The sequence below is a fragment of the Notothenia coriiceps genome, unplaced genomic scaffold (assembly GCF_000735185.1).
Source record: "Notothenia coriiceps isolate Sejong01 unplaced genomic scaffold, NC01 NC01_scaffold00017853, whole genome shotgun sequence".
Taxonomy (NCBI): Eukaryota; Metazoa; Chordata; class Actinopteri; order Perciformes; family Nototheniidae; genus Notothenia; species Notothenia coriiceps.
In genome coordinates this window covers 75,184-89,597 of record NW_011350554.1, presented here as the reverse complement: position 1 = coordinate 89,597, position 14,414 = coordinate 75,184, and the positions used below count along the sequence as shown (strand labels likewise).

The 14,414-nt window shown below is 40.5% G+C and overlaps 1 protein-coding gene across 1 annotated transcript; it reads right to left on the bottom strand.

The window, feature by feature from the left end:
* Positions 1 to 4,464: 4,464 nt before the first annotated feature.
* mef2b (myocyte enhancer factor 2b) lies at positions 4,465 to 14,012 on the bottom strand. The gene is made up of 9 exons (XM_010777134.1): positions 13,858 to 14,012; positions 9,992 to 10,077; positions 8,373 to 8,576; positions 8,046 to 8,174; positions 7,512 to 7,701; positions 6,386 to 6,534; positions 6,161 to 6,275; positions 5,380 to 5,473; positions 4,465 to 4,896 (listed from the first exon to the last, which is right to left on the bottom strand). Exons 2-9 carry the CDS (start codon positions 10,043 to 10,045, stop codon positions 4,584 to 4,586), a joined length of 1,248 nt encoding a protein of 415 aa, XP_010775436.1. The 5' UTR covers positions 10,046 to 10,077; positions 13,858 to 14,012; the 3' UTR covers positions 4,465 to 4,583.
* Positions 14,013 to 14,414: the final 402 nt, after the last annotated feature.

Below are 14,414 nucleotides of genomic sequence, written 5' to 3'. Positions count from 1 at the left end.
GACGGGAAGAAACTAAGCCGAAGTAGTCCATTCTTTCAAGGGAGTTGCCCACACACACTTAGACAGTCCACTCAGAGCTGTCTATAAAACAGAAGACTATCAAACTAACAATTCGACTCACCATGTTCAACTTAATACTAAAAGTGGAATAAAATTAAAAATTGGTTCGTTGTGTTTGTATTTTTACTAAAACATCATTCGTAAATGCTCGCAATCAGTACAATACCACCTGAACAATGTATTACTTGGGAGAAATTAAACCATATCATAAAAGAGAGATGTTCCATCATAGATTTGCCAATATATTACCAATACAATACGATTGGTGTTTCCGAAGTAGGAGTACATGAATTATCGATAGAGATTCGTATCTCTTATGCTATTTCCTCACCTGTTTATTCTGAATTTTCTTTGCTCATCTCATATAAGTTCGTCCACTGGATACGTCACTAACTGTTACTGTATACAGTCTACACCAACTTAAATAAGCATTTAATATACCTACACATACATTCAGAAATGATACATACCTAATCCGTGTACCAAATACACACAGGTTCTAAGATGCATTGTGCTCGTATAGAACAATTAAGGAATTATTACATAAAAAGTTATATCGTTTCTTGTTATGTATTGGCTCGGATAAGTTAGTTGTACGAACGACTATATTATTACGGGCTTGTTCCCGACTAATATATAGTTTTACAACAAATATAGATATATCTTTTCCATTGTCTTCCATGGAGCCTGCTACTGGAGAGCAGTTCAACCCGTGATGCAGTGACGGTAGGAAGGCGGTGGGAGTGTGGACGGTGCTGTTGGCACAGAAGTCGTTTAAGATTGTGAGATTATTACTTGACGGGACAGCTGTTACACTACTTCCGTACCAGTAACGCCACCCGACCATACGACTACACCCCCACTCCAGACATCACACACATACCCATACACAACACACCCACTCCCGACATCGATTCCCTCTTTAGAGGATTAATTTTTTTGGCAAGAATATTCACAAAGACTCCCGCAGGAGGGGGGGCGACACACCAACACCGCTACCCAAAGACCCAATACACACTACGATCCATCACATAAAACGCTCCTACACTCAGTACTACCGATCGCCCTTTGTGTCACAGTCCTATCGAGGCTCAAGACATGCCCGTACATGCAAAGCTCTCTGACTTTTCTTCTGCTCACCAAACGATGATCCCCTGTTGTATGATTCTGTAAGTTGCTCCCTAACAGACCACTACGTGGTGGGCACGGGCTGTTTTGATATACCCTCACCAAAGTCAGAGTTTAACGAGGGACACTTTAAAACATGTCTTAAACACCCAACAAATTTCTTATCTCGTCGCAACTGTAGTCAGGGTCACAGACAATTTCAATCCGTTACAGACATTACAACATCCTCCTACATCAGAACACTACCTGAGCATGGCTGTCTATCATGGACAAAGGCATTATTCTTCATTTGAGTCCCTAAACCCCGTTTCTTTAATGAGGCAGAAAGAAAAATAATGCTCGTCTTTCTTTCTTTCTACTCCATCTATAAATGTATCTACCTTTTTAATATTCCCTTTAAAATCCTATTACATCAGGGTGATTCCTGCTCTGTATTCTAGTGGAGCAGAATGGACTGTACTTATATAGCGCTTTATCCAGTCTTTACGACCCCTCAAAGCGCTTTACATACTACATGTCATTCACCCATTCACACCCATTCATACAGAGCAGTGTACCTTACTCTAGGACCTAACATTCACACACATTCACACACCGTTGGCCATGCCATCGGGAGCAACTCAGGGTTAAGTATCTTGCCCCAGGATACATCGACATGTTGACTGCATGGGCTGGGATCGAACCCACAACCTTCTGGTTGAAAGACGACCACACTCCCTCACAGCCACAGTCGCCCTACTGTGTGTGTGTGTGTGTGTTTGAGTTGTGCTGCCTGATGTACTGAGAGGTGACAAGATTGACATATCTATGTAATCACATTAATTATGTGCATCTGTGCTGCAGGCCTCAGGCCCCCTCAGTCTGAGGACTGCAGCGGGCCAAGTCAGGCAGCCATAACTGTGGTTGCTATAGAAACCGGGATTTGTGTGCCTTGTGTGTGTGTGAGGGACACAGACATGCCCTACAGACCGGGCCAGCCTGGTCTCAGGGGAGCAGACCAGACATGACCCCAGTGAGAGCCTCTATCATTTGGGAGACACGGAGGAGGCTCCTCTCTGCTGGTCGCTGAAATGCTCCATAAGGAAACAGTCTGGCAGGGTGACTGTGAGAAATCCAGCTGTGGAAACGAGCCTCTTTGTGCCCAATGTATTTCATTTGAAGACATAAAGGTCTACAATGCTTTTAAGTTGTCCATTCTTGTTCCTCTCGTTCCAGGGCTGCGTACTGAGCAGCCTGACATGATAATGAGGGAGTGTGTGTTCAGAAGATGGAACAGAGGTGAATGCCACTAAATAAATGAACACATGAAAGCTTGATAGCCGGATGGTGTTTTATGTGTGCTCAGATTAAATGAAAACTGTGGCAACAAAGTCCCATTTTTTCGGGGAGAGATGATAAACATGAATTCCCCTTGAAGACAAAAAGCAGGTTAAACGTAAAAATCAAACCATATTTATTTTCAAAAGAATCACTACTAATGTCAAATACACATATTTGTTGTATTTTTCCTGCATTGTATTGTTGTTTTTGTTCTATTAGAGGCATTCGGCAAACATCAGAATACTGATCATTTGGTTCTTCATGCTGATATTTATCCGCATACATTTTTTAAAGGACTAATTCCACTGCAGCTCTCTCGAACTTGGAGACCTCCACCAGTAAATCGTGCACAGTTTGTCACGATGTTTTTGTTAAATGTCTTTACGGTGAACCACTGAACCTGTGTCTTGTCAAAGAGATTCATTAGATAATGAATTGCCTATACTTTAGGCTGGTAGTCTCTGGTTTGCACTTTCTCATTCAAATCTAAATCGTGGAAATAAGACGACCCCTTGTGGACAGTAACTGCAAATCCATTCAAACCAAAGTTCTGGGTATATTTTTTCATTTGCAGAACAAAACTATAACACACATAAATCCAGTGCACAAAAATCCAGTGCAAAGTAATTTTACAGATAAAATGAAAACAAACATACCTCAATAATACAAAAAAATGAAAACATGTCTATGACTCATTCATTATATATTTGTAAATATTACAGTAAAGCTCAATAATATTAACTATAGGCACTAACTAAATATAGCCCTTCAGCGATCTTTACTTACTTTAATTAAATTAGACCCAATATAGATATATAGAAACACATGATGTCTTTGGCTGCTGCAGCATTTGATTGTAATGCATAGGGACACTATTTAAACACTTTGGTCTTTAGTTGAAGTAGACTGCCATTATTCCATTGATGGGGTGAAGTTATAGTATAAAACTAGAATTATTTGGAGGAAAATACAACTAAAACTTAGCTTATTCACATTTACAGTCTCAACATAGACAATTTTTAAACTCAAGGAAAACATAATTTAAGTCCCTGAGAGACACCCAGAGTAAGGATAGGTTTATATTTGAAGCAATACCTGCATGTGATTTCTGTCTTCAGATCTCTGCAGCCGCCAATTGGTCAAATTGTAGACTGCAGTTCAAATAGATAGTTTTTGCTCGCGTTTCTTATATTAGAATATCAATAAAAGGGGAATTTCTAACATCCATACTGGAGGAACAATTTCATAAACAATTTTAGTGTGCGAATGGGATTGTAAGAATTGTTTGAAACATACTTATTGTCATCATCCCTTAAAATGTCCCTGTGTATTTAAAAAAGAGGTCAAGGCTGAAGTAATGGGTGAACAGTTTTTCTGTGGGGTGACCATGTCAGTGATTTTGGGTTAAAAGCGCAAACATTAAAGCTTATACAAGAGGGGCATAAGGTGTAAAGATATATTTTACACAGACTAAGCTCTTTCTTCTGGCTACTGTGATGAATCATTTCTCTAATGCGTTTGCCTGAAATAATTACATGAAGGCAGTGCTGTGTAATTTTACAGCTAATTTCCAATTCTCACACCCAGCTTCAGTCAAACACAGTTTTGGAGTAAACTCAGCTGGTCCCGCTGAACCTAACTTCAACAAAGTCACAGAAAACCAAAAAAAATAATATATTTTTGATTCATACTAGCTCCACACAGAAAACTAAAACTAACCAAACCAAAATCAAAATGTCTGTATGCATCTGTCTCCTCGTGGCATCAATCAAGTGACGCAGAAAAAAAGATTCTCTATCGGCCCGGAGAGACCAGCTCTGAGTGAGGAGACAAAGAGAAGCGGTCCTCTCTGGGATGAAGGGGACACATCGACCCCACCTCGCTACCTTCTGGGTTATATGTGTGTGTGTGTGTGTGTGTGTGTGTGTGTGTGTGTGTGTGTGTGTGTGTGTGTGTGTGTGTGTGTGTGTGTGTGTGTGTGTGTGTGTGTGTGTGTGTGTGTGTGTGTGTGTGTGTGGACAGGATGTGATGGAAGATAGCTGATTGGATGGGAGATGGTGTTAGACAGCAGATAGCTATCTCTGCCACCCATCACTTATCTCTAATTGCCTGAGCGGCTGCCCTCCTTCCTCTCCATCTTGTGGGTATCCGGCTTTGAGAAACTCTTTCGTCTCATTGGCCGGGCGGGCTTCTTGAGGGGTTTGGCGAACTGAATCGGGGTTGCTGATTGGAGAGTGCTGCCTGAGGTGGTGCAGAGGAGGGGAGGTGGGTGAGGACATGTGCTCCGGAGAGCTACGCTCCAACTTGATACTGAGGTTGAGGGAGGGCTGATGTGGAGAGGTGGAGGGGCAAGACTGAGAGGGGAAGGAGCACCCCCCACTGGACATCCTGGAAACAACAAGACACAACAAATGTCAGAGTTGAAACATCGATTCTGCAATTGTATCAGATGACAATTGATTGCATTTTAATTTCCTATTTACCTCCCTATATTTTTTTTCATTAATTTATTTTGATTATGTTGTTTTTTTCATATGTTTTTCACTTTTTTGTTTATTTTTTTCTTACTGGTGGCCATATTGTTTACCATTGTGTGGTCACAGCAGAACGCATTATTTTATGATTACTTAGTTACTACATACTGTATGGTTGCCTTGGGCTGATTGACATCATATTGAGATGTGTATATTAAATGTGATGTTTGTGTAATTTTGCACAAGAATGATGATCTGATTGGTCTAAAGATTGGACAGAAAACAAGTAAATAAAAAATCTTTATCAGAGCAAAAAGGACAGTGTGCCGATTCAACCTCCTGCCATATTTTATCCTCAGAGTCAAAGAGGTACCATATCATGCATTAATATCCTCACCCTGGGTTTATATGGGGCTCCTGAGGCGACTGCCAGGGGTTCACTGATCCTCGCTGCAGACTGACGGAGTGATAAAAACCAGGTTGGCTGTACTCTGAAAAGAGAGGTAGGAATTAAAAGATGATGAAAAGGAGGACACAGGTATGGATTATAATAAACCAAGATCAGTGAATGACAGGATAGTATATTTTCACTATAAGAAAATGTTTCAACGTTTAAAGAAATACAGGTTTGTAGAGAGTCAGAAGAGAAGATTGACACTTAGCAGGTTGTCTTAGATTGGCATAAATACTGGAACATGGGGAATTCGGTAGCTTAGAATGTGCATAACCTGGTAATTATTATATATTTCAATTAAATCATTTGTTTAATCAATTCGATCTGCGGTTATGCGCAGGGACATTTATTTTATTTGGACGAATGTAGTAACTCCTGGTTGGTGAAATCACTGTGAAGTTTGGTGTCAACAAGTGGAGATTTGAAGAGCTCACAGCAGCCGATAAAGAATAGTCCTGCACAAAACTCCTGGTAAAACCACAACTTTTGGTAAACCCACAACTTTTATGTTTTGTATATGTGCTGGTAGGCAGATTTGGTATCTTTTGGACAGATCCAGGCTAGCTGATTCCCCTGTTTACAGTGTTTATGCTAAGCTAAGCTACAGAGTTGCTGGCTGTAGCTTGACCTTTAACAGACACATATGAGGGTGCATCAATCCTCTCATCTAGCTCTAACCAATTAAAGCAACCACCATAGAATAGATGATTCACAGAAGACGTACCAGAGACCCCCGGAGAAGGGAGGCCATACCCTCCCAAACTGTGACCCAGCAGGCCTGCCTTGCCCATGGTTACCATGGAGCTGCCGCTGTGCAGGCCCTGGTACAAGACGCCCCTCTGACCAACAGGGAAAGAGAAGAGTCAAACCAAAAATCTCAAGTCTCTGGGGAGAGGGACAGCATGACACATTTACTGTAAGTGCAGGCTGGATAGTAACAGCTTCTTACAGAAGAGTTGTGGTTCGCTCTCGTGGCCCCCAGCCCCACGTTAGCAGCATCACCCCGCAGGTTGTCACTGCCCAGGTTCACAGGAGGAGGGCTCTTCATGTCCAGAGCTCGATTCAGGTTACCATGGGAGAACACGGAGTAGCCGATACCTATACGGCGAAAGAAAGGAGCAGGAAGTGAAAAGAGATGTGATCTTGTTTCACTCACAGAAGAATAATTTATTCTCTGTTATACATTCTTCCCCCCCCCCCGCTCTGTTCCTGTCACCAAAAGTGTGATAAAAATTAACTTCTTCTTTTAGTTTGAGCTTAAAATTGGAATCTGATCTTTTATAAGACTAAGGCTTATGTTAACGTTTGAATATATTATTAATGCATTGATGACTTGACAGAATCCATTGCTAAGCAATCGCAGAAATCAGTGTCATATATTAAAATAAACAGAAATAATACATCTTAAAACACAAAGGCTGTTAATGATCGGTGTCTAATGTGAATCACGGTGTTAGCTATGAGTGTTAGTATTAAAAGAGGCTGTAATGACTGGCAGGTGTGATACGTTCTGTACAGAAACTACAGAACTGGATGCAGCCGCTGGTGTAGGGCCAGTTTCATAAAACAGACCAACTGCACGTGTGTCATAGTGTGCATACACACACTCAAACACGCACACACACACTTCCTGTGTGATCCCAGCCAGCTGTGCAGTGTTTGACAGCTCACATAAGAATTGCACAGCAAGCTTTGAACAAGACTTAAAGGAGCTTTAAATCAATGACCATGCTTTCTACTTTTTTGGTGGAAATGATAATATGTTAAACATTTTATTATTAAGTTAGATATTGACAATTTGAAAATCAATGGCTGTGAACTGCAATTTTTTTATATAGAAAACATTTTTTCCTTTCATTTGAGAGTTTCATTTGAATAACATCGATCCTTTTTTCCCACATTTTTCACATCATTTAAATGTAATTTTGTAATTAAACTCTTTAATCAGTCAGTCACAAAGAAGTAAGATTGTGGAATTGTAAATGAGTATAATTGCATTAATCATTTGGTTGTCCTTCAAATCTTCAACCTTGTTATTAAAATCATTCTGTAATGTTACATAGCACTCTGCTCACCTGAGTGTGGAGACATGAATGCAGTGTGTGCGTGCGGCACAGCAGGACTGGCAGCGCCCGGTCTGCAGCCCAGAGATTTAAAGCCAGAGGGTCTGTGGGACGCCATGCCGGATCCAGAGGAGTTAGGAAAGCCGTTCTCACAGCCTGCAGACACCAGAAACTGGGCCTCCGGGGAGAGGAGCGACGGAGCCTGGAGAATAACAACCATGTATAAAAACAGCAAAAAGAATTAAGATCAAAAACCTGTCCAAGAATTAGGAAAAGTATCAATATCTTATTGTATCTTTGGACATTTTACCTTTTTTTTTTCATTAAAATTATAACAATTCACTTCAACCACAGATCACCTCAGCATGTGTGTGTGTGTGTGTGTGTGTGTGTGTGTGTGTGTGTGTGTGTGTGTGTGTGTGTGTGTGTGTGTGTGTGTGTGTGTGTGTGTGTGTGTGTGTGTGTGTGTGTGTGTGTGTGTGTGTGTGTGTGTTTGTGTGTGTGTTTGTGGTGAATGTGCAATAGCAGAAGTGTGTGTGGACTGACATAGAAGCGTTGGCGAGCCACAGAGAGATCCATGCCCTCGCTGAGAGGATATCTGTCTGCAGCCACCTGCATGCTCTCTTCACTCTCCAGCTCTGAGGCTTCCAGACCGAGGCCTTTCCTGCGCAGAGTCTGAAACAGAAGAGAAAGTGCATGTGGAAAATGACCCACAATGTTATCCGGAAGGCTTAGAAAGGCAACATATAAAGGATTTTTGTATGAATTTGAAACCTGAATGTAATGTTAAAGCTCCCTCCTCTGAACCAATGTATTATTTTGTATTGAATCATGCTTCTCCGTCATCTCCTTTAATAGCAGCGTGAACAGTACCTCCAGTATGTCCGTGTTGGTGCGACTCTCGTGCGGCTCGCTGTACTCTGTGTACTTGAGAAGCACTTTGTCCATGTCTGTGCTGGCGTACTGGAACAGACGGTTGGTGCTGTTGAAGATGATCAGGGCGATCTCACAGTCACACAGCACACTCAGCTCGTACGCCTTCTTCATCAGACCAAACTTACGCTTGGTGAAAGTCACCTAAAAAAAACACACAGTGGTTGGGGTCATATTCCCTTTAACTTCAGCCAATTACTAAACATTAAGAGGAAGATGTCAAATGTAGGTTGTTAAATCAATCAAGTCAAATTGTCTAAATAATTTAGTACGCACGTGCTTAAATATGTCTGCAGGAATGAATAATAAATAGAGCCAGAGTGGGTTGTAGCAGAATGGACAAATTCAATCATAATAATAATATTTTTGTACAACTTGGATTCGCTGCCAGATAATAAGTGTTGTAAGATTAATAAATGTGATCTTGTATAAAAATAATACTTCTTAATTATAGTAGAAACAGCATGTTTGCTTTTTTAAATGGAAAAGATCCAAACTGATTGCTAGCAAATACTGAAGGTGTTGACAAGTGGGTATATTTATAGTGCCTAAAATCACAAGTTTGTCCATGAAGGGTTTACAATCTGTACAGCATACAGCAACTGTATATCATCAGAGCCTTAATACAGATAAGAAAAAAGTCCTCCTCAATAAACTATCCATATCACCAAAAGACATTCAGTCCTGAAGAGCAGATAAACATATTGTATTTGCCAGTACTCTGGGCAATATTTAATAAAATATTCTCCTTGTCTACACTGATTCATTGTGTGTGTTCGATATATACTAATGAACATGTGAACAGGCCACGTCTATGATATGATATTTACTGTCACATCGCGACATTACCTCAGTCTGTGGTGACTCATACACAGTCTGCAACTTCAGACCCTGACATTGACATTTCACACAGCATATATAATCTCCCTTATCAGATTCATCTTCCATTAAACCGATACAAAAAAAACTTCCTCTAATGTATAGTCGACTCTGTCTTTACACTTATTTAATAAGCTTTACACTTATTTTCAACTTCCATGTTACTCTGTTAAAGTGCTCGGTTTATTTTGTATAGTGTTAAACGAGCATAAGGGACATTACTGACATTTTAGCATTGAACAAAATCTCACTGTCACTGTAAGACTTTTCAGATTTTTGGAAATGTACAGGAAATGTTCAATTCTAATTCTTCACTCAATGTTGCATCAATGTGCAAGTTAGAGCATGCATGCTGCAAAAATTGTAAAAAAAAATGTTACATCATCCCATCTGATTGGTCCAGCTCCTGCACCCTCTTTGCACCATTAGGAACTAATTCATTTAATCAAGGGTCATAGGAACATTTGCTACATACAAAAAACAGGACATAATGCAACAGAACAAAAACCGAAGAAGTGCATTCCTGAATTGCTATTATTTTTAAATGTGCAAGAATGTATTTTCAGCTGTCCGAACACGCCTTGAAATTACCCGCTAAAAATATTACTGTTGCAGGCAAACTTTGTACATACGTCGTACATATATATAGAAAATCTTATGATAAATTAAATAATGCCCACCTGTCTATTTCTCTGGTCCAGAATACGAGAAATTTGTATTTTCTTTCTTCCCATTTTTTCTGCCTTTCTGCTGCACACTTTGACACCTGTAAAATAAAACATGACAACGTTAGAGTAGCAGAAATAAATATGTTATTATTCATCCGTAATTAACATCAACAAATACATCTGATTTCAAACACAACATAAAAAAATCCAATATGTTAAAAGGATTTCTTGAGGTTAACATTTGAACGCAATGGCAATTGAACTAACTTTTTATTCTTCTGCATGTATGCATCTACATTTTGAATATACAATAAGCCATAATACATGTCATAACATTCTTGTGAGAAAGTGGCATTCATTTGTTTTAAGCGACTCAAGTCCCTTTCCCCGTGGTAAGGGCAGGGTGTTTATTTATACCACCATGAGGCGATGCGGTCTAAAGTTAGAGCGGCCCTTGCCGGGCCAGCAGTCCACACAGTCTGACACCCCCGCAGTCTGGGTTACCCCTGGGCCAGCAGCACGACTCCACTGCACCGCACAGCCCCAAGAGACAGGGTTAAAAATACAGTCCACAGCTCCTTTTAAAGGTTCAGCGGGCAATAGCTAAAACCAAACAGTAAAAGGAAAACGGTGTGTTTTTGAATGATGGCTGAAGCTAGAAACCACCCACTCCTCTCTCATGCATGGTCAGAAAAAAACAAGCAGAAGGCAAAGACATGGATGGATTGTGGTTGGCTTGAGAATGTCCAACGCACAACCGCTGTTTTTTCCTTTTTTTTTTTGGTCTAAAAACCCCTGTCCCTGCCCCTGTAGGACCGTATAGAGCTGGACACTATAGAGAAATGTAAACTCAGCCTTTAGTTTTCTCTAAAATTGTTTGCATTATGGGAGACAGCCATAACACATTGATGCTAAATCATAAACACTAAACTTAAATGCATATTTGAATAATCTTTCTGGATTACTTGTGCACGCTACTGTTAGTAATACGACTACGCTAAGTGGTGGTCTGACTCCTCTGACCTGACAGTGCTTCTCCAAAGCCCAGAGCAGTTTTCACTGGTTTTCCCCCTAATACTGAACATGTATTGGACTTTTCTATATTTAGTCCCCTGTCCCTCCTGATGGTGCCTGAGCGGATATGGCTCCTGTGTTCCCACGACCCCTCAAGTGCCCGCTGTCCCTCAATGTAAGCTTGCCACACAGGCATCTGGGGCATTTTCGAGAGGAATCCACCTCTTTGCCCTAATTATTACCTTATAAAGTCCTGCATTATCCACTGTGCTGAATTTGCGGCAGAGACCAGACACACCTCAACACTGACAGCAGCAGATAAACCCATCATTGGCGCTGTCTGGACGGTAAAACAAGGCATGCTTAGGACAAATGCCTCAATGAAAGGACCACAAAAACCAGTATTGGTTGGACTTACTAACACTTTCAGCCACACTAAAAAATAATTAAAGTCACTCAAGGTCTGTCTCTCAGACATGAGACCATTTATCCTCATATCAAGGCCTGCTTATGGTGAGAAGAGAGGGAAGTGGGACATGTGTTCTAAACAGGGCAGAAAGATCTTTATCTCAGGGGTTTTGCAGAAAGTTCCTCTCCTACATCCAAACGACCACGATCACAGCCCCGTTAAAACACATGACTAGCTGTATAAATATAGCTACACCTCCAGCCAAACGTTGTGGAGTTAGCTATAGAACTGTATGTGGTTTAGTAGGTTTGTCGAAGGCCTAAATTTCGAGACAGGCAGGAAAAGGACTGGCTGAGCCTCACACATCAGCTAATTCTGGAGGATTTCCAACAGCACAACTGTCGTTTGAGGTCTGTGGATGCACCAAACACACCTTCTGTCCGTGACCTTTATCTCTAAGGTCAACACCTGATCGTGTCATCCCTGAAAACATTTGGAAAGTGAAAGGAGTATCAGATTTTTATTTTCTAAAACATGTCAGCTAGTGCTATGATAAGACATGGATGTAAAACAGAATCGCTTTGTGTCCTGTAATTGTGCAATAATTGCACAAATGAACACTTGCCCCTGGGTCTCAGGCCTCTATAGGGATAGATAAGACCTTTGTGAGACGCCTTCCCAGAGGCGAGAGAGTGGAAAAAACTGAGCTCAGACACACAGCAGCACACAGTCGCCCTGCAGCTTCACACCCTGGGAGCTTCTGGCTGATCACCGGGGAACTCACTGGGACAACAACGCACATGCAAAGAAAACTAAACGCTTGTGCATCAAAAGACATGATCACTTTAATAGGTTTAATCAGATCACGTTAATGCATTGCACTGGTGGGTTTTCTTGCTGCAGTGAACTGTACGCATGAATGAGAAGGGAAATAAGTCGGGCATTTAGAGTATTGGGGGTTCTGCTTCAACTGTTTTCTTTCCATGAGTCATTTAGGGCATGATGGCTTGATAATGTTTCAAAAACATGCTAAACACGTGTACGCAGATGAACCAAAGAAGCTAATGGCTTATGATAGAAAAGCAGATTCCTATAAGGGCCAATCACATTTTGTCCATCACAAAGGAATATTTGGAGTTTAGTTGTTGCATTGTAAAAAAAGTAAAAAAACAGTAACAATAAAAAATGTAGTTAACACTCTAAGTGTGTTTGTGAACCGCTGTGGTCCTGCTGCTGCTGTGAAATATTTGTTTCATATGTGTATTGATCATACAATGAAAGCAATCAAAGCAGAAGCAGTTTGACTGCTGCGCTACAGCGATATAATGAACTCTGCAGCAGCAACATTTGTGTGTATGACACATAACCGAGCCTTGTTTCTTCTGCTTAAGTCGTTTTAGTCATGCCTGTGTTAGTCACATCACAGTCCCGTGTTAAACTGGTAAAATGTGAAACCAGGACCAAAACTGGAACCTAATTTCACATGAAACAATACAGAATTCCTTCCAAACTCATGTCAGAAAAGCCAATTACCAAAGGTTGTGACAAATCAAAACTGACACATACTATAACAATAATAAGCCAATAGTGTAACTCTTCTTTTACTACTGAGTGTTTTGTTCAAAGCTAAGGAATATCATTTTTTATTAAAGCATCAATATATAATGATAAGTAAATAACGGGTGTTTCTATGTGTGTCATCTTCAGGGTCAGACAGTTCATTCACTCATTGGGTCTTTGCTGAGTAATGGTGAGGAAATATTTGTCTAATTTTACCAGCAGATAATTGAATTGCCTTGATATTACCAGAATAGCAATAGTACCAAGCAGAACATTGGATCTTTCTATGAATAGAAAGAAAAAAATGTTTTCATGACTTTTAAAAGTTGTTCCACTGAAGATGAACCACACCTTAAAGGGAACTGACAGAAGGAAACGTCTGCTCATTTGAGTGAAACACAGACAGACAATAAAGGAAATTCAAAAAGTGATATTTTGAATGATATCACACTCAAAAGATAACAATAATCCATGTATATTTTGAAGTGATCAGTGAAGTGATTGGAAAGGCAACAGGTTGAAGGGATAAGAAAGATGGAAGAGCCATGGGATGTCTCTATTAACAAATAATTCAGTATGCAAGGCAGGCTTTTTCACGCTCAAAATAAAAACTGTAAAAATACATAGCATAAAAAATGATACTGGATGATTAGGCCAGATAAATTGCTGACGTCATTCAAAATAGACCGTTTAAGAATAGCCTGTCTGTCTCCGAGTTGCCAAGCATCCCTGTCTAATATAGCCTCATCTATACGCTGCTTTCAAATACACAGCAACAGGTAACTTTACTCATATATTGCATAAATATGTGCACACTGGAAGATTTAATAACAGAAATCCTAACTAACTAAACGCACAAGCTTTAATAAAGAAGCAGAAAAACATCTCTTCTCACCTGCTATCGATCTCCTCTTGTTCACCTCGGAGATTCCCCCACTGGCTCGAGACAAAACAAAAAGGAAAAGTCAAAAATAAAATAAAATGTCTTACTGAAGTGTTTTCTTGTGTTGTGGTCTTGCGCTGATGCAGAGATAAAATCACCTGGTGCAGTAGTAGCGGATGGTTCAGCTGCTCTCCAACAGCTGGCTGCTGCAGCCCGCCTCTCGCTGTCATCTCTCCCCGCCTCCTCCGCCCGCCATTGGACACTCCTCCGCCCCCTTGCTCCTCCAGAAGCACCAGCCCTCAATGCAGACAGCGAGTTCACAGCAGAAGTTACACCTACTGTAAATACACACACTCCGGGTTTTATAATGCTGTAGATGAGATCCGCGTTGCAGAGCAGAGTAAACATTTGGTAAGATTGTGTCCCGATTAGCCTCTTTAAACAAAAAAAGGTTTAGAGAATAATAATGTAATCACTGGATGGTGAAGAGGTGACCACAAATATAAAAAAATATCTATGGCTATTTTGTTAGCATCTTTGGTCACTTTTAGCATCAATTTATGAACACA

Coding starts and splice junctions, on each gene's coding strand:
- mef2b (XM_010777134.1), bottom strand. CDS start 10,045: ATGGGAAGAAAGAAAATACAAATTTCTCGTATTCTGGACCAGAGAAAT. Junction 6,535..7,511: donor ATTCATGTCTCCACACTCAG/GTGAGCAGAGTG, acceptor TTCGCCGTATAG/GTATCGGCTACTCCGTGTTC. Junction 6,276..6,385: donor GAGCGAACCACAACTCTTCT/GTAAGAAGCTGT, acceptor CCTGTTGGTCAG/AGGGGCGTCTTGTACCAGGG.